The following is a 22,343-nucleotide window of genomic DNA, read 5'->3' as shown; positions in this document are numbered from 1 at the left end:
TTGTTATTTTAATACTTCCCCAATTCTGTGTACCTCCACAATCCACAAACAAGAAAACTAGAGTATCTAGGAGCACAAAACTACTGATTTTATACACTCGGGAACACAACCTAAGTGAAGCTCTTCAACCTTTCCTATCAGATCCTTTGGCGAACAAAATTTAAAGTACTGGCATTCAAACTGTTTAGGTCTCTGGGAATACCAATGGAATTTGACATTTTAGCTATTTGGCTATGGTTTGGCTGGACAAGATTATTTTGGCTCTCCAGCAACACCACATAGCATCCTGAAATTTTATTCTTGGAGATGGAGAGTTGCTCTCAGCCCAGTGGGACAAACCAGCTATCGACAATCAAAAAGGCAAATACATCTGGAAGATGTTCTAGGGTTTCCCTTCCTCTCCAGGGAGAATTTATGATCATTCATGGTACAGTTACGCACTTTCCTCCACGGCACAACTGAGACTGTTTGCTCAAACCCAGAACTGTTCAGATCTTCTGATAGACTTGTGTCCATTCCTGCGTTGAGAGAGAAGGCGCACACTGTTATGCATTAGCTTCCCAAAATAGCTAACTACCAGTCTGGGTGGCTGACTGGGCTAAACAAATTGCAAACCAAGGCTCCTTCCTTAGACTCCCCCACCCCCCATTAAAAAAAAAAAAAAGTTCATATTAGAAACTATCAATTATGAAGAAAATAGTACATCCAGTTGAGAGCCAGCTATTCAGCAGACCTTTTATAAATAAATCCTGCTGCTGAGAAAGCACTAGCACTTATGTAATCACGCGCCAGTTCGGCAAGCACGGCTCTGCTTGTGGCCACTGGTTTCAGTGGTCATTGTTTCCATCCCGAATGCAAAGACTTTCAGTCACTCCCCTCTGTACGGTCAGTACTTCAGAAAACAGGATCTGCCGTGGCTCTGAGAGATACGCTACTGCCGATCCTCTCTTGGGATGAGATGGACACAGGAGCCCAAGTCTTCTGCCCTTAACATCCACCATTCTTCTGTCAAGATCAGAAATGGGCTCCACGGAAAAGAAGGGCACAAATGCCTGACTGACCAACGGTCCTGATTCACAAAAAAATAATGTCACATATTTAATAATAAGCTGACAGGTCCATCCCTAACAAACACCTAGGGTTTTCCTACTGAATGCAGGCATCAACCTAGAAATTGGAACAAATGAAATGCAAAATTTAACACCATGCTAAAGGAAATTGAATAAAGACAAACACACAACATTTGTATCTGTACAGCCTCTGTTGGCCACCTTCATTTTGGGAAGTTGAAAGCTTATATATTCTCCTTTCTACTCAAATGAAATCTAGGGCCCAAAGTCCTAGCCAGAGGCATAGTGACTAAACTACAGGCTTTCTGTTCACTTTTCACTTAAAGAAAAGCTCCTGAGAAACTCCGGAGTAAGACACATTTTTTAAAGCATTCTGTATTTGCCTACTAGTAGTTTGCACTTCCTATGCTGCGAATCTGAATTTTCAGTAGCCCACGAAAAAGGGCAGCTCAGGGAGCCAAACCCATGGCATAGACTTACAAACCCATGGCTCCTCCTGGCTAAGTTCACACCTGTATGGGAGGAAGGTCTGTCCTACAAGCGAAAATCATCAATAAGAAAAGCTCTGCCTGGAGTAGACAACGGGGCAGACAGCAACCACATGATCAAAATTCACTAAATACAAAAATAAAACCACACCTTATATAAAACCCAGCTTCAGTAAGCATGTAGTGCAATCCCTCTGTTCTCCCAACATTTTTTCCAGGAAACAGGAGACAAAATGTGACAGTCTGCTCTTGAAAGAAAAGGAGATATAAACCCAGAAAAAAAAACCAAACCTACAAAAATACACACATTCATGTCTCCTAAATAAAGTTGTACAGAAGGTTTTATTTTTCTAATGCACTTTTTCCTTTAACAAACCAATATACTCAGAAGAAACGTTGACTTCCCCCCCCCCAAGTTCTGCATCCAAAAGAAAAAAAAAAAAAAAAAAGCAGCATCCCCCTGCCAAAATGACCCAGCTATCTCCACCAAAAAAAAAAAAAAAAAAAAGAAAAAAAGAAATAAAGACGAACCTGTGATGAAATAGCATGCTAGAGTAGTCACAACAAGACCTGTCACAGCTCTCTAAGCACCTGGCCTTGGCCTCTGGCAGGCTGGCCTTCCCTTCAGCAACACACAACGCTGGAGCACCAGAGGTGGTAGCTTCTAGATGGAGCTCATTCAGGTAAGGGATATCTTCTTTGCGTAACCGTCTACTTACTTTCTTCTACAGATACAGCTTTCAGAAGGAGAAATGACCAGTGCATTCCTTCAGGAGCATGGGGGAAATACGGAGACCCTCTGGCAACTAATGAATTTGTGCCAGACCTGCAGGAGGTCATACTACATCAGTGACATCTTTCATGTGCATTGCTTTTTCTCCCATTTTCACAAGAGCAAAAGACAGACAAAATACACATTAAGGATTTTTGTCATGAAGTTTTCCTCAGTTTGAAATGTACACCTGGGTCTAGCTGATGGTAAAACAAAGGATCTTTTATTCTTCTGTTCATACATAAGCATGGTTATTCTCTAATCTGCCACCTGGCAGTTTCTGGCCTTTTCTATAGAGAACAATTTTTTGGCGGTACTTTGAATAGAGTTATTACCTTAAAGAAAGAAGTATGACATGTCTTTTGGCAGTGCAAGTTATTTTTTCTTGTACATTTTCTGCTTTAAAAAAAAAAAAAAAGAGTAATTTTATTTTTAATCACGCTTTTATTACCTTTTTCCAAGAACAAGCAAAAAAAACCCAAACCTCCAACAAATCACATCCTATACTGCTATATTTACACTGTAGACTTCTTAATCCCCTATGTAAATATGCATATTCTGAAGTAATCTGTCTTTGGAAAAGAATGCTATTTTTAGCATTCTGATGATGGATAAATCTTCATTATCAATGTAATGCTCTAAGAGAAAAGAAAATCAATTTTCAGAGTTGTCAAATATCAAGATAAACATACAGATTATGTTATTCAAATTATTTTAAACAAAAACACTCTCAAATATTACAGTAATTTAAGATAATGTACTATACCACACACACATCATGGCCAAAATAGATTATTTTTGATGAACATCAGTTATCATAATTGTTTTCCACAGCAGGAACAAAAAAGAAAAAAATCTTTAAAGTTTTCAAACATGCTATTTGGAATATTCACTTCTTGGCCTTTAGTTTATCTTCATAGTTGACTGGGATTATGCCACTGCATTCTTCTGTCTTTGATGGAGGATACTTTACAAAAGCACGTCTAATTACATCAATATCCCGTCCTAAATGTTCCATCATGGTCGATACAATCGAAGGTGGACCCTCTAAGTCTATCAAAAAATACCTGCAATGAGAAACATACACAGAGTAAAATAAAAAAATACCTGTAGTGCAGCAACTTTAATTCAAGTAACTATTCTGTAGGATACCTTAAATGAACCTTTCTATTTTTTTCCCTGCATTTTGGTACCACAATTGTTTTAAATAAAAGCTGTTATCTTGATTTCAAATAAGGGAAGTTCAATTGAAGCAGGCTCAGCCTGAACTCTTCTTTGTTGTACGGCACTGCTTACCCAAGGAGACTGAAGAGAGCTTTCTCTTCTTGTACCTATTCCATTAATTTCCATATCTTGATTTGAACAGTCTTAAAAAAAAGGCAGGGTGGCACATTCAGTTACAACATGCATCATCCTCCTTTGAATTCACAACATTGTTTCTTTGGGGAACAGATGCCAGCGTGAAACATCTCAAGCCTATATACATAAAGGCACATTTTTTCCTTTAATGTTCTGCTTCAGAGCTGAATGGAAGTATTAAAAAAAAAAACCAACCAAACAAAAACAGCAAAAGAAACCCAAGGAGATAGGCTTATCCCAAATTAGGCACATCTTTGATGTGAACATGGCTTAAATTTTCAATCTGAGGGCAGGACCTTGAAGCTGCATACAGGCAATGCCCACTTGCACAGCTGGGACTTGATGAGCCTACTGCTGTGCTGACCTTGGTGGGACTGGAAGGGTCTTACTTCCACACATGCACAGCACGTCTAAAACACACTGCTCCAGGGAAACACTTTGTGTCCACCACACAGCTATCTTTGACGTCCATAAAGAAAAAGCCAACCGCTTACCTATGGGAAGGAGAACATTGCTCCCCATGAATATCTGTAGGTCACCCAGGTTACATCTGCAATAAACTCCCTTCCTGAAGAACTGCACCTTCTTCATGACCTCAACTACAATTTTGCAAGAGGCTTTTAAAACTCCAGTACACCCAAATAAGCAAAGAGGCGTACTGCACTTCATAAGCCTCATTTCAGACAAGGGACACAACTGTGTACTAACTTAATCTCAGATATGCAAATTCAGATCCCTTCTCTTAATGTGAGGTGTACCTTAAATTCACTAGCAACTTGCAGAAACAGGAGATGTGATGTTATAAGCGACCTAGTGCCAGCCATCATACTAATGCAAGAGATGAGTGAGCCATGTCACTGGCCATCCCTCTTCCCTTGAAATGCTGTGAATGAACCAAACCAGCACTGTCAACAGAGCTGTATCCAGCATTTGGCATGGCACTAGCTACAGTACAGTAAAAGGACACTGCAACTTTCTCAGAAATCCTGCTGAAGACAACTAACCACTCACCTCAACTTTAAGACTATCAGTAATTTAAAGGCTAAATGTAAAGTACAGCACTTCCCACCTAGCTATTTCACTTTAATCTTTACACATCCTCTTATTAAAGCTCCTCTTTCCTCCTAGTCCACTCAAGCACACCTCCCCATAAAGCATCAGTATAACCTGAACGTGATATCCCTTAAATGAAGTCGTATTACCCAAGCAGGATCAAGCATCCCAGTCTGATTTAAAAACTGTACCTCACAGAGAGGACTTTGTTCTGCAAGGCATATGGATTCTTACTGAGTCAACTATAGCATGAACATCACAGTCCACCTTCATAAAGGTGATCTTGGAGGGCAAGTCCCCAAGACCAGAAGCTGAAATGGGAGTCCGAACAGGAAAAACAGGAGATGGGGTCATAAACAACAGACACACTCATATTCTTCATGCTGCACTGAGTTCATTTTCATCCAGCTAAGTGTATTACATCAGAAAACATTACACACAGAGGAGACCCATCAGGCCAGAAATGACTCAAGCAGCACGTGCTGGATTACTGCACAGCCATGGAATCCACCTGTGGAAAACACAGCAAAGATGCTTCTCCTTAGCCAGACATCCTAATCCTGAAACGCTTACACAGGCGCCTACATTAATAGACATGAATTATCTCTGAAATCTTTTTCAGAAAGACCAGATTGAAGCACTGAATTCTTGTACGTGAGAGGTCTGATGGCAAAAAAAAAATATCTCCCTGCAGCCCATGCTGAAGGAACGAGTCCTCCAGAACAGATGCCCAGCTGGTGTGGGCTGCGGCCGAGCATCACTGAAGCCAAGGGAGCAGTGCCAGGTCACGTCAGTGAAGGTGCTGCTCCTCTGACTGCAGCAGGGCTACCAAGAGCTACAGGAACAACGTGCCTCAAGAAGGATTTGGAGGAACTGTGATGGGCTCAGTCCTCCTCGCAAATCCTCACCAGCTTCAATGGGGAACAGGATTTGGCTTAATGTATTTGAGAAACTGAACCACCTACTATTTTCTGCTCTCAAGAATTAATAGATCCTACCTGGTTAGAAGTTTAAGGAGATAAACAATTTTTAATCTTGGCTAATTCATTCAAAATACTGCACAGCAGCCTCCGATGGACACATAACCCTTAAAAAGGGAAAGTCGTATTTTCTGTTAAAGCCTTTAAAAGCCACTGGTAAATTCAACAGATGACACTTAACTCTTCACCTTGGGGAGAAGCCTTCCAAACCCCCTTCACAGGTGCAATAACAGAAAGCAGGATGGGGGAGAAATTCTAGCTGGCAATCCACCACCGCTTTCACGCCCCTTCCCTTCGCAAGAGCATTTATTTGTATTGCAATCTGGGCTCTTTGCTGCACCATTTTAGTCCCATTTCTCGAGAATTTAATTTCACTTGTGCTTGCAAGTCGTATGCTGCTTTTCATTGTGCTCCTAAAACAGCAATAGTGTGGTGGTTTTTTTCTCCAAAGGCTGCTTTGCAACTTTGTGCTTTCTCTCACATTAGCAAAGGGTGGAAATTTCCACTGACGCACTGTTGATAACTGAAGGAGAAGGGGGGGATGGGAGGATGAGCTGTTACAGCATATCTTTATGACTCCTTGCAGAATAGGTATTTTATCTGAGGATACAAAACTGCAGTAATTGGGGACAATGTGAGTTTTTAAAAACAACCACCACTCTTCAACGTTAACAAGCAACGAGTGCCTTCCTGTGCTGAAAAAGATAGAAGGAAAAGAGGGCCAGTGTAAAAAATACAATTTCTTCATTAAAGAAAGAGAAGAAACTAACGGCTGTAGAAGCAATAACCAAACACAATTCACAGTGCAATCCCAGAGGAGATATGGAACCCCTTCCCCCTAAACACACATATTTAAATCAGCTGTCTTGAGGCTACGGGGTTTTTTTAACCCACCCTCAATAAGTCATGCAGCAACCTTAATTTCAGGCAGTGATCTATGACCCAATACGCAACACTAGCTACTGTTTGTGTAGTAAACAAAACCAAATCCCAGGGAGACTTAAAGACAGGGAAAAATACAGGAATGCAGGAGGGAAACCACCTCATTCTTGCAAGCAAAAATGCAAAAGCATTTAGGGCTTCTAGGAGTCGGTCATCAGGGGAGAAATGCAGGAAAATTCCACTGATTCAGTGTGAGACCACAGTTATTTGTCATCCGGCTCAACTGCAAACAGAAGGATGATGTAAATACAGGAGAGCAGACTGAGACATATTAAAACAATGCATTAACTGGAAAAAAATTAAAATATCATATGATCTCAAATAAAGCCTTTGCATATGAGAGGGGAAAAAAAAAAAAGACACAAAAAAAAGAGGGAGGGGAAGCCAGGTTTCATTTGTGCTTTTTAACATATTCAAGGCAGAAACTGCTTGAACCTTCAGTCCTACGGATACTCAAATATTTTGCTTTCAAATGGACAGTCTATGACTTCAAAAAACTCTGAAAAGCACTTGGATCAAAACTCAAATCCTCCTAGAATACGACTCTGTCAGCCAGGGGAGCCAAGGGAAAAGTACACGTATGGTGGACTTGGAAGAGGCTGCGTGGTCCCACGGCTGTGCCCAAAATATGTCTGTATGCTTAAATTTCTTCTTTACATAGTGGCAGTAAGAGTACGTAAGCCTCCCCAATGGGGAAGATAAGAAAGGAAAGGAAGTGTTCAGGCATTGAACAGGGAAACAGGAAACTACCTGGAGGAAAGCAAGCTGTGGCACTCATGTGAGAGCAGCTGGACACTTGTTCATTAACGTCTCATTAAGGTAATCCTACATAAATGAAGTTTTTTGCTACCTGAATGATCACTTCATCTTTGGGACCACGGCATTGCTCTGAAGAGAGAGAGTTTGTTTTTCTTCTCAACTCCTATGGTAACTACCCTTCCTCAGCAGGGCAGGCAAGCAAGTTCATGCTCAGAAGGATTATAACTTGTGTACTAGTCCTTCCAGCTACAATGTTCCTTTTAGCTTTTCACATCGTGTTCCTTTTAGCTTTTGAAAAATGCATATGGAATAGACAGAAGTCCCTTGAAAATCACTAGGACAGCAATGGGCAAGTACCAGATCAAAACCAAAGGCTGGTACCTTAGTAACTAGACTGTGCCACAGCAATGACACAAATGATCCATAATGAGCAAGTACTCCAGGGAAAAATACATTTTACCATCCACAGCCTTTAGAAATTTCTTTTGCCAAATTCTATACACAGATGCCTGTTATTAAGCTAAATAACTAATGGAAAGACATTTTGCAGCATTGCAGAAAATAAAAAAAAAAATACTGCTATACTGCAAAAGAGAAACCAGCATGACATATCTGAGTATTTGAAAAAGTCATGCTCACTGGGCAGCATTTGGGAAGTCTGCAAAATTTTTATGAGCAGGGCTGAAGTTACACAGTGAGTATTAATTCTGCTTGTGTCACTTCTCTGCCTCCCGTATAATTTACGGCTTAAAAAAACCCCCAAAAATGGTGACTAATTCCCATCTCCCACTAAGTCCACTATTTGAGAGCGGCCATCACATTTAATCCATGTGCTTGCACACGGATGCTACACAATTTAGTGCCTCAGAACTAGCGCCTCTACATAACAAACTATTGCACAGCACCACGTCCTCTGGTGCTGCACATCAAAATCGCAAAGTGCACTCTCATAGGTAAGGTGGACTGAAAAAAAACTTCGACATTTTAGGGCTGATACTTGATGCACATCCACACTTACATGTATGTGCACGTAGATAAAAACATTTGAAAGAAAAGTATTACTTGATGAGGTTCAACTCATCAATGAAGAAAGCCCCATCTAGTGGAAGAAGACAATCAATATAGCAGAAAATACGACAAATGTGCGTAATACTCAAACATTCAAACTGGTTTTGTTCTCATCCAAGCACATAACAGACCCAGAACTCCTTTTTGCTGTAACAGATCGAGGTGTTCTAAAATCTGAACAGAAACAACACAGGCTGTGATTAGCTGTACATTTAGTTTGGTGGTTTTACAAAAGGAAAGCTTGCCACCCTTTTCATCCGTTTTTCTTTCCTCTCCTCTTTGGTATTCAATAGCCATAAAAATTGCCAAGAAACTCCACCGGAGTGAAGCTAAACAGGCCGGTACATTTCTGGAGGATGAAGTCCTTTATACAATAGTTCAGATTTTACTAGGGGGTAGGGAGAAGAGAAGGGTTGTTAAATCTTGTAAACACTCCGGAGAACAATTCTGATGGGTAACTACTATTTTACTCTTACAAATAAATAAAATTTTATTCAGAGAGCGTGAGTTTTTGAAAGACACTTCAGCATCTCTTGTCCACATGGAATACTACAGTGTCACAAGCTGCTTGTTTAAAACTACGCTGCGTAAGTACGGTTCCTAAGCTCAGGTACTTTACGGACAGAAGAAAAGTTTGACCATGTAACAATTTACATAGCTATGCTTCCAAAATATTCAAAGGTCTTAAACAACATGATGCTCAGTTAGTGAAATACTCATTTATCTATTCCTTGTGCATTAGCCCACTGAGGCACCAAGAAACGAAAGTCACGCTCCCTCTCCTAAGCACGTGCTTTGGCAAAGCAACGTCACATCACATGCCACAATGACGGCAAAACACAAGGTGCTCCTGCAGGAGGGCCAACCACGTCAGACCCTAAACGAGCCAGAGGAGGTGGGAGTGATTTGTGGGAAGGCCAGGACAGCGTCCAAGCTTTCCATGCCATAGCAGAGGGGAAGCTGGTACTGAAGCTTGGCGAATCCCAGCTGCTGGGAAGCAATCGCAGCGCTGCAGGGTCTCGAAGCCAAGTTGAGTTCAGCATGCTGCGCCCTTGGGAAAGGAGCTCCTTGCCTTGCCATTTTCTCCCATCACACAAGTCCACAGCACAACTAAAACTGCAACTGCATTTTCTGACTCCCGATCCTATTAGATGCTGTTGGTATACATCCCACACTCCCCAGTGGACCCTGGCAATCACCAGGGTCCCTGCACACACCACCTACAGAAAATTCCCCATGCAGGTGTTAAGATAAGCTTCCAAAATACAATTCAGCAAGAACAAAAGTAAAACCTGAGTTTGATATTTCAGAGAACAAGTGGGCTGATGAGATAACTGGAAGTGAACAGCAAAACGAAAAGATTAACAGACAAGCAAGTAAATAACAAAAGAAAATTGCCATCTTTTAGAAATCAAATTTGAAAGGGAAAAATAACAAGGCTATGAAAAACTGGCAAATAGAACGTGGAAACTGTTGTGAATAATCAGAATTATAATTTAACTGAAGAACTCACAAATGAAGTAAATGAAATAATAAAAATGTGGGGGCAAAGCTCTAAAAACATTACCGTAGTATAGGTAGATTTAATAGGGGAAAGCACACACATACACAAAACAAAGTAGAAGAGAAAGGTCACAGTGCTCTACCAATTTGCAAAGCCTTACAAAATCTGAGCACTGACCAGGATGATGTATATCATCTTTTTCTATAATAGAAACAACAGAAATAAGAATGGAAGCAACATTTGGAGGGGCAGAGGGGAATAAAATCACTAACCACAAATCTCTAGAGCATAGCCAGGTATCCAGTATTTAAAACCCAGTTACACCTGGACACTTTCTTCTCCCCAAAGCCCTTGTCATAGCTTCTTCCAGTTCAATAGATGCCTGGTCTGCAAAAAATTACCTTCCCAAAGGAGTTTTTTTAAAAAAATATAAAATTCAAATCTGTTTTGCAGCCACCCTTGTACCATCTCCCCTAAAGTAAAAATATCCTGCATACCAACCACGTCCCCCAAACCACCTCCTTTATCTGATGCCCTGAAGCATGAAGCCTCACAAGCATATGATTAGGCATACCCTGGGAAGGCCAAAGAAAACAGGTACGCCACAAAGTGCAAACCCAGATTGCTGCTGAGATCTATCATTTTACAAGCAGTTGCAATATTCTCCACTTTAGCACTAACCAAATATGCACAACAGCTCTGCAATGTCATCACCCAGCCTCAGGCTGGACCCTTTATGTGAAAGCTGCTTTGAGGGATTCAATGCTTCTGTACCATCTTAAACAGCAAACAAATCCAGAGTTTAACATTCCTTGAATTCAAATACCAGTACACACCTTATTTAAATCAGTTCAGTTTTATTTGTTCCAGAAATAAGCACCTCCTGATACATGTAATACAATATTTCAAAAAAACCGCATCATGTGAAAAGCAATTTAAATACAACTCATAAAAAATTATAAACAAGTGGTAGCTAGTAAAACAAATACTTGGCACAAATCTATTGCTCAGTAAGAGAAAAAGTTGGTAATCCTTATTGACATTCTTCCACTTTTTTTTTTTTTTTTATCAGAGACACTGCCACCACGGGCAAGTTTCTCAGGCTCAGTGCCTCACTAAATTTACACACCTAACCCACACTAGAACCAACATGTGGTTGTCACATTTTATTGATCTATAAGGTGAATAGCATTTGCTACAATTTTGTGAGATGTTACTTGAATCATGCTCTTAAATACTTTAAAACCAAAATATTAATGCTCTACTACAGCAATTAATACCCTAAATGTGAATTAGTAGCCAAACCAACTTCCATTTAAAATATCAATAAACCAGTGATTTAAAAGTTTGATTCTTCAGACTTATCCAAACAGTTCCTGAAACATACTATTTTCATGCTTACTTAAATGCAAAAGCTGTCTAAAATCAGGTCTTTAAAAAAGGGAGGGTGCTTTCTGCCAAAAGAGGTGCATTTCAGAGAAAGACCTGAATTTGTTTTAATATACCCTCAATGCACATGCACCACCTGCTCACTGAATATAATTTCCTAGGAAGAAACAAGTCAATTATATGTATGATCTGAAGTCTTCAGAGCTGCCTGGGAGAGTAAAAGTGCTCATTCCAGTGACAGCTGTGGGCCACAATCCCCTATGGCAGGCTTTGAAACAATCGCAGCTTTACAGATCAATTGGCAGTAAAATTCTCATTCTCTGTAAAGTCTCCTGGATATTCTTAAATTTGTAATATACTGCATTACAGGCACATCTGAGACAGATGATGCTGAAGCACTACAGAACTCAGAGGGGAAAAAACACTTTATTAAGGAGACACTATCCTCCCTATTGACTTATAAATATGTATTTTCCAGTGTAATTCTTCACTGTTTACTAAAGACACTACCAAAACCTGGCTAAGTCCAGCAGTAGCTTGGCCGTGCACATGGTATTTGCACGTCCTTTCACTGTCAATCACTCAGTTTTATGATATGCTGTATATAAAGACTTCAAACACAGTTAAAAATGGAATTAACTAAATGAAGAAAAACATACAGCAAAAGCCTGAGAGGAGGACGACTACCAGGCATGCCACAGAGCAGGTCTCAACTGACCTGCAAATAGCTGGTGCTGGCCTACTGATGGCCCTTGGTTTGAGGTTAAGAGACACAGCTTGGACAGCACCAGGAGTTTTATAAGGGAGCAAAGCTAGCCTCATTATGCTGGTGAGGAAGATTGCTTTGTTTTGTTCTGTTTTTCAGGCAAACACCCCTAACAGGTGGGAGGATTCCATGCCATTCTGAGTGACGGGAAGACAGTTCATGCAGTGGTCATTAGGACAAGCGGTGTCTCTAAGGTCACACTATTAAGCTGTGACCCATGCCATGACTATTGTATCGCACTAATTTTCATAGGTTGTTGCTACAAATATTGTGTTCCACTACTTTTCATATAATTCACCAGCCAGGAGGTCCAACAAAGCAACAGATTCAGTGTACATTCTAAGTCTCCAACCACCTCCATACTACTGGAAAATAAACCAGCTGAAGCTCTGCTAAGAGCACAAAATTAAAAAAAAAAAAAAAAGAGCAGCAAACAAAAAAACTCAAAATGAAAAGCTTTGAAATATTTAACACGCTCCCCGCCCCAGACACAAGAGTATCATTTGCACTCTCATAGAAACCCTTTCAGTTACTTCAGAAAAAGTCCAGACTAAGGAAAAGGTGACACACACTGTACTAAATATACCACTCTACACCAACCTGCTAAGAAAGTGAACACAGACAGAATTAAAAATTTACAATGAAGGAGAAAAGACCTCAGGATTTCTTAGTAAGTGCAGGTGTATATTCAGTTTAGAGAGGTATCTTGAAAAGCCTTTTTTTTTTATCTCGCCTTTTTAACTGAGTCCTGTTAAAAAATTACTTTTTACAGATGCTGTAAAACTGCCTGATTTTACAAGGAGGATCAAGAACTGACTTTTCACTTCCTATTCCTAGATTATATTTAATAACCTGAGTAACTTACTCTCCAGACCATATAAAATCCTGGATGGTATACCAGGAATCCACAATACCTGTACACTGAACTGTAGTCTCCCCAGCAAAATCTACAGAAATACAATTCCCCTGCATTACCAGGTACTGAAACTGCCTGCTTGTTCACCTTGTAGTATCTCATGTCTCTTGAACTTGAGTTCTCCAATTAAAAGCACACAAAAGAACCACTTCCTCTAATACCCTCTCTCAATGACTTCTCCCTTTCAAGAAGCCAAGCAACTTACAGAAGGGAACTGTCATATTCAAATACAAAGGATCCAAATCCAGGGCAAGCAGAATTACTGCTCAGTATCCGGAGACAACTGAACTGGGAGGTGGAAGAGGAACAGCGATAGTGACAGTAATCTGATGGCTTCCCACCTGTGTTTCAAGACACAATCACAATTATTTGCTACTAAAACCTTGCCTCATTCAGAACACAAAATATGTCTGCTCCGAGGACTCTTCCAGGAAGAGGGTTATAGCCTACAGATCTCCTGGTCCTGCTTATTAAATAGCTAATCTACTACAGTAAATGAGTTAAGCTAGTTTACACATCTGAAAGATCCCCTGGAGAAATGGCTTCTATTCATGTCTGCTACACAGTACTTGTGATGCTGGTTACAGTCTCCTGGCCTGGTTTCCCTGTTGAAGAACCCAAGACTTGAACTGCAGGAGTACTGCCACCCAAGCCAAGCAGGAACTGTCATCTGAAGTGGTGAAATGTTAGAGAGTACTAAGTACTCTTGGAAAGGGGGTTGTTGAGGGTTGAGACTTTCGGCTTCTGGGTTCCACTTCAGCATCCAAAATTAGTGGATCTTAGTCCTTCTGCCTTAGCTCCCTACCTGTACAAGGAGAGTAACACCAGCTCCTCCTTCTGCTGAAGCCATTGGAAAAGACTTTAATGTTTATAAAATGCTTCTACTCCAACAGGATGAGGTAACTAGCAATTCTGTCCTAAGTCAAGGCTTTGATTAGCTCCTGTGTGTAGGCAGCAAGACCTCATCCTAAAATGCAAAACTGGCAGGATCAAGCCTTGTTGTGAAGGTCGCCAAGAAGCAGAAGTGCAAGACAGTCACGGCCACATCACCATTGCTTTTGGTTAAGTAAGAGGCATGTGGTGGAGATTTCTTCCCCTACCTTTTCTGTCAGTCTGCCTTAACTGGCAGCTGTCACCACTCCCACTCCAAGGAGAATGAAGAGGTCCACAGAAGAGGGAGCAAAACCATGAGTCACCCCTGGGGAGGTGGTTCAAGAAGGGCTTTGTAGAAGGTTGCACCTCTGGAGTCACCTCGCCTCCTCCAGCGCCGAACACCCCCCATGGGAGAGGCAGGTCGGATGGACACACAGTTGCATTACTGGGATTAGGAGACGCACATCACTAATTGTTATTTTGATTAGGGCAGGCAGCCCCAGTGCAGCGTGCGTTGCCTAGCAACACTTCTCCATCCTCCCAGAGCCAGCATCCATGTCGGAGTTAGCCCCAAGGAGCAACACCACACGGGGTAAGCAAGCAGGGATACATCCACAGCACCTTCCTCCTGCCCCGGGGGAGAGCCCAGCGACAGAGAGGTCTGTTCACAGCTTCATTTACATTGACAGCACTTCCCGTAAACCACACTGTCATCTTTTAACACCCATAACAAAAAGTGCATCAGAAACACAAGCAAGTCTTACAGGGTACACATAGTAATTAACATTTAGTTCAGATGCACCGGAGAAAAAGAACCAGACCAGCAATTAGCAGCCAGCAGATTAAGTATGGTTTTTATCAGCAAACAGCCTGACTACCTTGGAAAACAGTTATGTTAAAATGACATTGTGTATGTTGGGGAAAGCAGTTCTGCAGGCCTGGACTCAGGATACTTGTAACACAACAACCAAAGGCTGACAAAAAGCCAACACCACAGAATAAAAGACACAAAACACTCGAAGCGAAAACACACGCACGCAGAAACAGCCACACAACACCTTATTGAGATCACAGACATTACAGGCGTACTCCCAAAAAGCACAAGGAAGACCAAACCATGACAGTTACTTATGTACATTTTAAAAGGAGCACTTAAAGGATTTTAAGGAAAAAACACATCATGCATACCCTCCTCTTCTGTGGCGCTCATTGTGCCTGGAGATTTTGTAGGGTAGAGACCTTTCTCCCAGGTTCTCTAGGTTCCTCACAATGGCTCCTCTCTCCATAAGAGCCTCAACAGTGCGCTTCAGCACAGCTGCAGTCTCAGGCTTTAAAAGAAAAAAGAAAAAAAAAAAGTGGGAAATGTACACAAATCTGGTTACTCTTATTATGTGATTAAAAGGGATACCTGTACTTGCATGGCTCAGCACCAGAAGAGATCGTTCTGTAAACTGAGAGGGCAAAGTGGAAGCAGAAGCAGACCTCCTCCTAGGACAAAAATTTTTAAGAACAAACAGCCAATTCCTCTGTGAATTATGGCAACAGCAAAGTTTCCACAAATTTCGAAGTCAGGCCCCAAAAACAACAGGAAAAAGGAAACAGTTAATGGATTTGACTCACCTGGTATCACTTTGGCTGACCTTTGCACAGGTATAAGTAAATATATGTGGCAAAGAGCAATTATGAATTGGCAACAGTTTTAAGGTCCCTGGACCATCGATGCTCATTAATACTGTTCAACACAACATTTAACATGAACAGTGCTGGGGGAACACTAACCCATGCCTTGCTACAGAAACGATTAGCACTGCACTTATTTCATATTGTCATTTCAACCGCACGCGTGTAATACATATTGGACCCTCGGCTAAACCACTGCGCATCTCATTACTTTTGTACAGCCGACATTCAAGCCTTTTTAAGGGTTAAGAAACTGATGTGCAGTAATTAGTCTAACAGGCAGAGATTTCACTCCTTAGAAAAACAAGTTTGAGGGACAGGCAGCCAAAAAACAGTAGGTAAAACAGATGCAACATTTTCTTGCTCACTGTGTATCAGGGCTCCTTAGAGCACTGAATCATTTTGATAATGACACTCAACAATATCTATGAAAATGTTAATAGAGTACAAATTAGAATGTTTTGAAAACAACTGCAAACTTACATACTCTCAGCAACAAAAAGTATTTTAATAAACAGATCTCATACAGAGAAAGGAAACTAAATGGATGTCCAGTTGAACACAAACCAGACTATAGCTTTCTTCGGTGTTCCTTGCAACATTTCACAAGATATATTCCCAAGTCTACTTGTCCAGTGAGATGGCAACAGCTGTAAATGGAAAAGTAGTGAAAGAACTGATTTTAACAAAATAAAATCTGAATTAAGCTGAAAATCAGACCACCATAATAATTTCATCATCCCTTCTCAGCCAGAAGAAAACTTCTGTAAGCTTTCCACCACTTTATGTACACGACAACTGAAAGTTAGTTTCCTAAGTCTCTAAGGAAGAGGTGCACACCTTGCCTAAGAAAAAGGGTTGTTTAATGCCCAGATCCCCTAATGGAAATTGGTGGGAAAAGGTAGCATCAGAATCCCACAAGATGCAGTGCACCACATCCTCCAGCACGTGAAATTTCCCTTTCATTTTCCTGACAATACAAGGTGATATGAAGGAGTCTCTAAATGCAGAGCAGAGATGTTCAGCACATGATGTTTCACAACACTGACTGCTCTGTGAAAGACCTGCCTTTTGTGGCAGTCAAGAGTCAATCACGGATCACACCTACTGCTCCTCACAATAAATCAGAAATTTTATCATCCTGTCTCCAGCTGCATACACTGTTTGGAAAATTTATTTTCAACACAAAGAGTCTGAACAGTTCTAAGGTCAGCAAAAATGCCCGGAATTTTTCTTCAACGTATGTTTAGATTGTGTTATGAAACAATTATGGGACCAGACAAGAATGTTCACACATGAAGAAATGTTGCTACCTTGCCAAAATCCTTCAATGCATTAGAACAATTGTTTCTCACAAGAGACAAATACTAAAGGTACCTCTTGTTACAGTGTGAAAAGTTAGGATGAAGGGATTAAGAGAGTTCATATTTAAATCATATTTTAGCTCAAAATCAGCAATAACACTATTTTTCAGTTGACTTGGGATGGTTGCTTCCATTATCACTCATTAGATTTTCAAGAAAGCACCTTTCATGTTTAGGACCTCCTTTTCCAAAAGGTTTGCAGAACTAATTGTATCTCCTTATAATTCCTTTTGGCCTCTTGCCTCAAAGCAAGCCATTCCCACAAGTGTTACAGGGGTCAATTTCTGACACTTCCAAAAGTCGTTTGAGCTTACCTGGAAGAAAACCAGTGCATTGAAAACTTACGAAGGAGAGACTGACAGATGGACAGGCAGTCCACAACTATACAGCCCTTTGCTATAAAAATAGCACTAAACCAATTCTGTAAATCATGTAGGCATTGCATGTCGGTGCCACAGCTGATGATGCTGTCCACATTAATACTTTCATTCCCCCCTTTAAATCCGTCTCTCATCTCTCAAATACTTCTGCATACTAGATTCAAATACTAGAGAGCATCCCGTCAACCAAGGATTTTATTCCAAGACTGGATTCTTAACCTTCTCTATATGCTCATATTCTGCATTACTTTTCATCCTCAAATATGTCTGACAACTACCACCAAGCAGTCACATGCAGTCCTCTCTCTCTCCACAAACCCAAGCAGAAGGACAAGCAAATACTGCTCAGAGAAGAACTGGGGAAGCAGCAGCTATGGCACGTTACTCCCTCAGTACTCTGAGCAGTACTCAAGGAGCAGGAAGAGTGACTGTGAAATCCTTTGGCTGAGCTGACAGGACTGAAGGTGAGGAACAGAATCAAGAAAAGCCAAGCAACGACATCAAATAGTGTCTTCACAATAACGCCAGCAACTAGGAGAGCACATAGAACAAAATCTTACTCTGCATCACGTCCACATGTTGTTTTGCCATAGTGGAAAGTGTTCTTTCAAACTTCTGCTATTGGAGAAACATCAGTAACAGCCAGAGAAAGGTAGCAGCTCTGCTTTACTTGACCCTGTTCTCCAAACTCCACAAATGCCAAAACACCAAGAGAGAGAGGGGAACAGAGACTCTTTTCTTAAGACTTTCTCCATGATCTCAGCACTCAAACACATCTAGATCAGGAGCTACTGCTGAGACACTCTCATTTGTTGTCAAGCAGCAGCTTTACACAGGCAAGCCAAAAACTAGGGTAACAAAGCCGCTAGTGATACCCATTCTTTAATGCTGTAAGAACCACAATAGAAACCTGGCTTCAAAAAAGAAGAGGAAAAACAAGAACTGAGTTTGTGAAGCAGGTACTAAAGTATGCATTACTATCTAGAAAGTTTTGCTTTTTAAACAAGAAACTGACACCAACCATTAGGATTTTACTTACCCACATTAGTAAGAGAGATGAGCAGTTTTAGGAGGGAAAGGGCAGCTAACCTAACAGCTTTACTATTTTCTGTACTGCAGTCCACCTGTAGTGCTCCTGACCCCAGGCTTTAACAGATACTCTTGGAAAGGAATAGGATCTGCCATTCAAGTCATCTCCCACTGTGCCTGCTGTGTGTGGTTAGGTTGCAGAAGCCTCCACAGTGCTCAGACAATTATCACAGGAGCAATCTGTCAGGTCAATGAATAAAAATACTGTTGAGTTTACTATTGCTACTTGTCTCCCACTTGCGTAAAAAACGCTGGTCCATAAACAGAGCTTTGTTCAAAGGAGTTCTTAATTGACTGAGAGCTTGAGACAGACAGCTGTATGTCCAGCAGTGGAGCAGTCTGACATACCCTTCTTAACAACCATGCAGATTTAAGTTATATCTTATTGGGTAAGTTTACTCCTCTGATACCCTCAAATGACATATAAGCTTTTTGTCTCTTATACACACCAACAGATCAGCACATTCCCCGAGTGGCTACATGTCCAACATGATGTGCAGTTTCTAAACACAATGAAGTCTAAGATCAAGTCCCATGTATTTAAAAACAAAACAAAAAGAACAAGAAAAGAAAGCCACAGATTTCTACACTAAGGATTGTAAAAGATTACACATTTTTGCAACCTCCCCACTTGTGGCCATACTTTAAAAACGTAAACTAATTGTTGGTTTTGAAAGCTTGTCACTGTAATCCCTCTCATTCTTCCTCTCCAAAAAAGATCATGGTTTATCATAGCTTGCCTAAAGTCATCAACCAAACTATATATAGGCTAGCCTTTGCTAACCATAAGATCCACAGACACAGGTTCCTTGGTTTGCCTCAGAGCCAGGCCAGTTGAGGACATAGGAAATGGTATTGCCTGACTCCCAACCCAGGAGCCACAACATTTTTTTCCTGAACAGCCAGCACTAATTCCAGTACCACAGATGTGGGGAAGCAGAGATGTGGAAGAAAAAAAAGGAGAAAATGGAAGGCAGTGCCAGGATATCCATGCCAGAGAGCAGGAAGCGCTGGCAAGAGTGCATAAGCCTTGGTATGTAATTCTAGCTCTGGTTCCCCCTCCTGTCTGCATTGTCAAGCCAGAGTCCTTTTAACTGCCTTCACCCTTAGCGAACTTGGTGAACTCTGTTAGTGAACTGGCTTCAGTATCATTCAGCCACAAGTATTACCTTGTTCCCAGAAAGGTACAGCTCTACGGACCTGACCAAGCCATGAAAGGAAAAGGAGGGAGGTCACTGCAGGCTTTTTCTTGGAAAACTGCCCCTGGAAGAAGTACCTGAAGGACTGTTGTCTACAGGTCAAAATACCCTACTCCTTTACCCCTGCGTTTTTCAACTTGCAGCTGCCCAGAAGAAACACAATAACTAGCATGTCAACCCTGTATCTGCCAGGCAAAACAACCACAATGGGGTACATTACAAAACATACTTTCTGCATATCATTGGCTTTCTCCACGGATGAGGATTGCTGCAGCCTCATTTACCAGGTGGCTGCACTGCCAGGGATACCCCACACTGCTGCTGCTGCCACAGGAACTATGAGCATTGAGATCACCGGCCACCTTTCCACAAAGGGTCCAGTTCAGTTCATTAAAAGCTCTACTATTCCCATGAAGTTATACGTAGCCCCAGGTGCCACGCAAACCACAGCTGCATGCCATGCCCTAAGCACCATCAACTACTACCCAGGATCAAAGCCACAAACACACAGTAGAACAACCTGCAAGTACTGAAACACAGCACCAACAACCTCTTTTTGACTATATATCAACAGCTGAGTAAAAACTGTATCACAGTTTTTATCAGTCATACAGAACTTACATGGCAACCAGCAAGTGTATTAAAAACAGGCAAACAGAAAAAAAATGGCGAATACTCTGATAGCAAAGTATCTTCTGTTCTAGTGGAGGCCAAAGAGACATGAGCTTGTCCACCATGAAGCTGCAAAGAACAGCTTGGAGACAGACCAGAAATGTGGCAAGGGCCTGAAATAAAGCATTGGTAATGCTGATGTCTCGTAAAAAACAAGAAGACACCCACCTAAAGGGAAGGACAACGCTGTAGCTGGAACTGGAGCCATGCGAAAAGACTCTGCACCACTACTCAATTTTCCATCTTGTTAGCTGGCCAGAGGAGCTCAAGAGAGAGCACAAAGTCAAAGGGGTAAAAATACCAGAACTGGCTAAAAAAGCAGCCTTCTCAAGCCACCAAAGCTCCTCCAAAAAGAGTCTTTAGAGAGAGAAAAGGAAGCAGACACCAAATACTTAAGTTTTAGGGCTAGGACCATACTCAAGTTCTTCTGGCCACTTACAAGGTTCAACAGGAAGCATTTGAAGTCAGCGGGCACATCTCCTTGAATTATAAACAGAAAGAAATCCATCATAATTAGTTTGATTATCCTTTCAATGTAGTAATAGTAGGATAAAATTATGGGGGTTTTGGGTTGTTAACCAGTTACAAAAGGTTGTTCTGAGATTAATTGCCACCTCAGAAAATAAAGAATGCAAAATCTATGTTTAAAAGAGAGCTGCAAATGAAAAGCAGCGAAACTAGGGGGGGGGACGGGGACGGGGGGGACGGACGACAACAACTCATTACTGTCATTTACTACATAATAAAACACTAGAAACTTATTAGTGAAAATGATAAAAAAACCACACGCACATTTGTGAACTTGCCAAGATCAACACCAACATAAGAGCGAGCTTTGCAATGAGAAACAAGGGGAAACTGGAGTCATTTAATTGTCACACCCTTTTTTAGCGTACAAGAAGACACAGCAAGCAGATGAAAAAAATAATCAGCAGATTAAGAATGGACAGCAAAGAAAAAATTAGCGCTAGTATTAGTAAAAACCATAGCCAGAGATACAACACAGCTAGTGGCAGGGTTGTTCTTCATCTGCCTAGGGAACAAACTTGAACTGCTGGTGCAAGATGTAAAGCTGCAATTACTATATAAGCATAAACAACACAGAACAGCAGTCCTAAGTAGTGCACAACTACTGAAGGATACCTACTATTCAGAAATAAAGATAAAAGCAGTAGATGAAGTGAACAGAAGATGTGGGACCTGTGCTGCACCCCTGCTAAAGGCCTGCATGTGTCCAATGAGCACAATCAGGATGTCCAGAAACTGAGCAACAAAAATGTGAGGACTCAGGACACCTGCCTGGAAGTTCAGACCCAGGCAGGGGTGGGGAAGGACCAGTCTAGGGACAGCTGGACATAGGGCAGCACTAGGTAGGGACAGGGCTTTCCATAAGTATGACAGTACAATTTAAATGATACAGAATAAGGAACAAATGGGAGAAATCCAAGTGCTCCCAAACCACATAACCATTCTGTATTTCCATCAAACAGTGATTGAACAAAAAGGTGTGATACTACTCTAGAAGAGGATTTGGCAAATAGCAAAAAAGTTATAGCAGGCAGGTCACCAAAAATAAGTTTGAGGGAGTGATCAAAACTGACTCAGTCTGAACTAAAAATAACACCCCACCCTCAAAACAGATCTTTAATTAACATTTTAATGAGGTATAAGCTAAGGAACTAACAACTTCACCTGATGGAAATATGAAGCCCGGGGGCTTGGATGCAGAGGAAGCAGCAACTTTTGAAGTCAAAGTGATTCAAGTATCTCTTTTGTTGCAAAATCCACCTTTCTTCTTCAAAGAATCAAAATTCCGCTATATTTATAAATTTTTAACTCAACATTTAAGATCAAAGGAAATTATTACAGAAAGTGAACTAAAAAAAAAAAGTAATACAAGTACCCTATAAATACAAAGTCACAGTTAAAGTAACACATCTGTCTCAACTCTGAACTTAGCTCAATTTAATTTGTTTTAGAGCTGACACTCTTGATAATTTCTAAAGAGAACTCTAGAAGG

General features: G+C 41.0%; 1 protein-coding gene across 2 annotated transcripts in view; it reads right to left on the bottom strand.

The window, feature by feature from the left end:
• Nucleotides 1–2,754: 2,754 nt before the first annotated feature.
• The window catches only part of MRPS6 (mitochondrial ribosomal protein S6), a 46,974-nt gene continuing 27,385 nt past the window's right edge, over nt 2,755–22,343 (bottom strand). Inside the window, exons 2-4 of one of the 2 annotated variants that reach the window (XM_056329813.1) lie at nt 15,348–15,427; nt 15,128–15,267; nt 2,755–3,397 (exon numbers count right to left, since the gene is read on the bottom strand). In XM_056329813.1, coding sequence (XP_056185788.1) covers nt 3,220–3,397; nt 15,128–15,267; nt 15,348–15,359 — 330 coding nt within the window. In that variant the 5' untranslated portion in view covers nt 15,360–15,427 and the 3' untranslated portion in view covers nt 2,755–3,219. The remainder of the gene's footprint in view (nt 3,398–15,127; nt 15,268–15,347; nt 15,428–22,343) is intronic. The other variant, XM_056329812.1, reaches the window with a different exon arrangement.

This window comes from Falco biarmicus, chromosome 2 (genome assembly GCF_023638135.1).
Source record: "Falco biarmicus isolate bFalBia1 chromosome 2, bFalBia1.pri, whole genome shotgun sequence".
NCBI classification, from domain to species: domain Eukaryota; kingdom Metazoa; phylum Chordata; class Aves; order Falconiformes; family Falconidae; genus Falco; species Falco biarmicus.
Note: the sequence above shows the minus strand (reverse complement) of the source record. Positions and strands in the feature narration are given on the sequence as shown.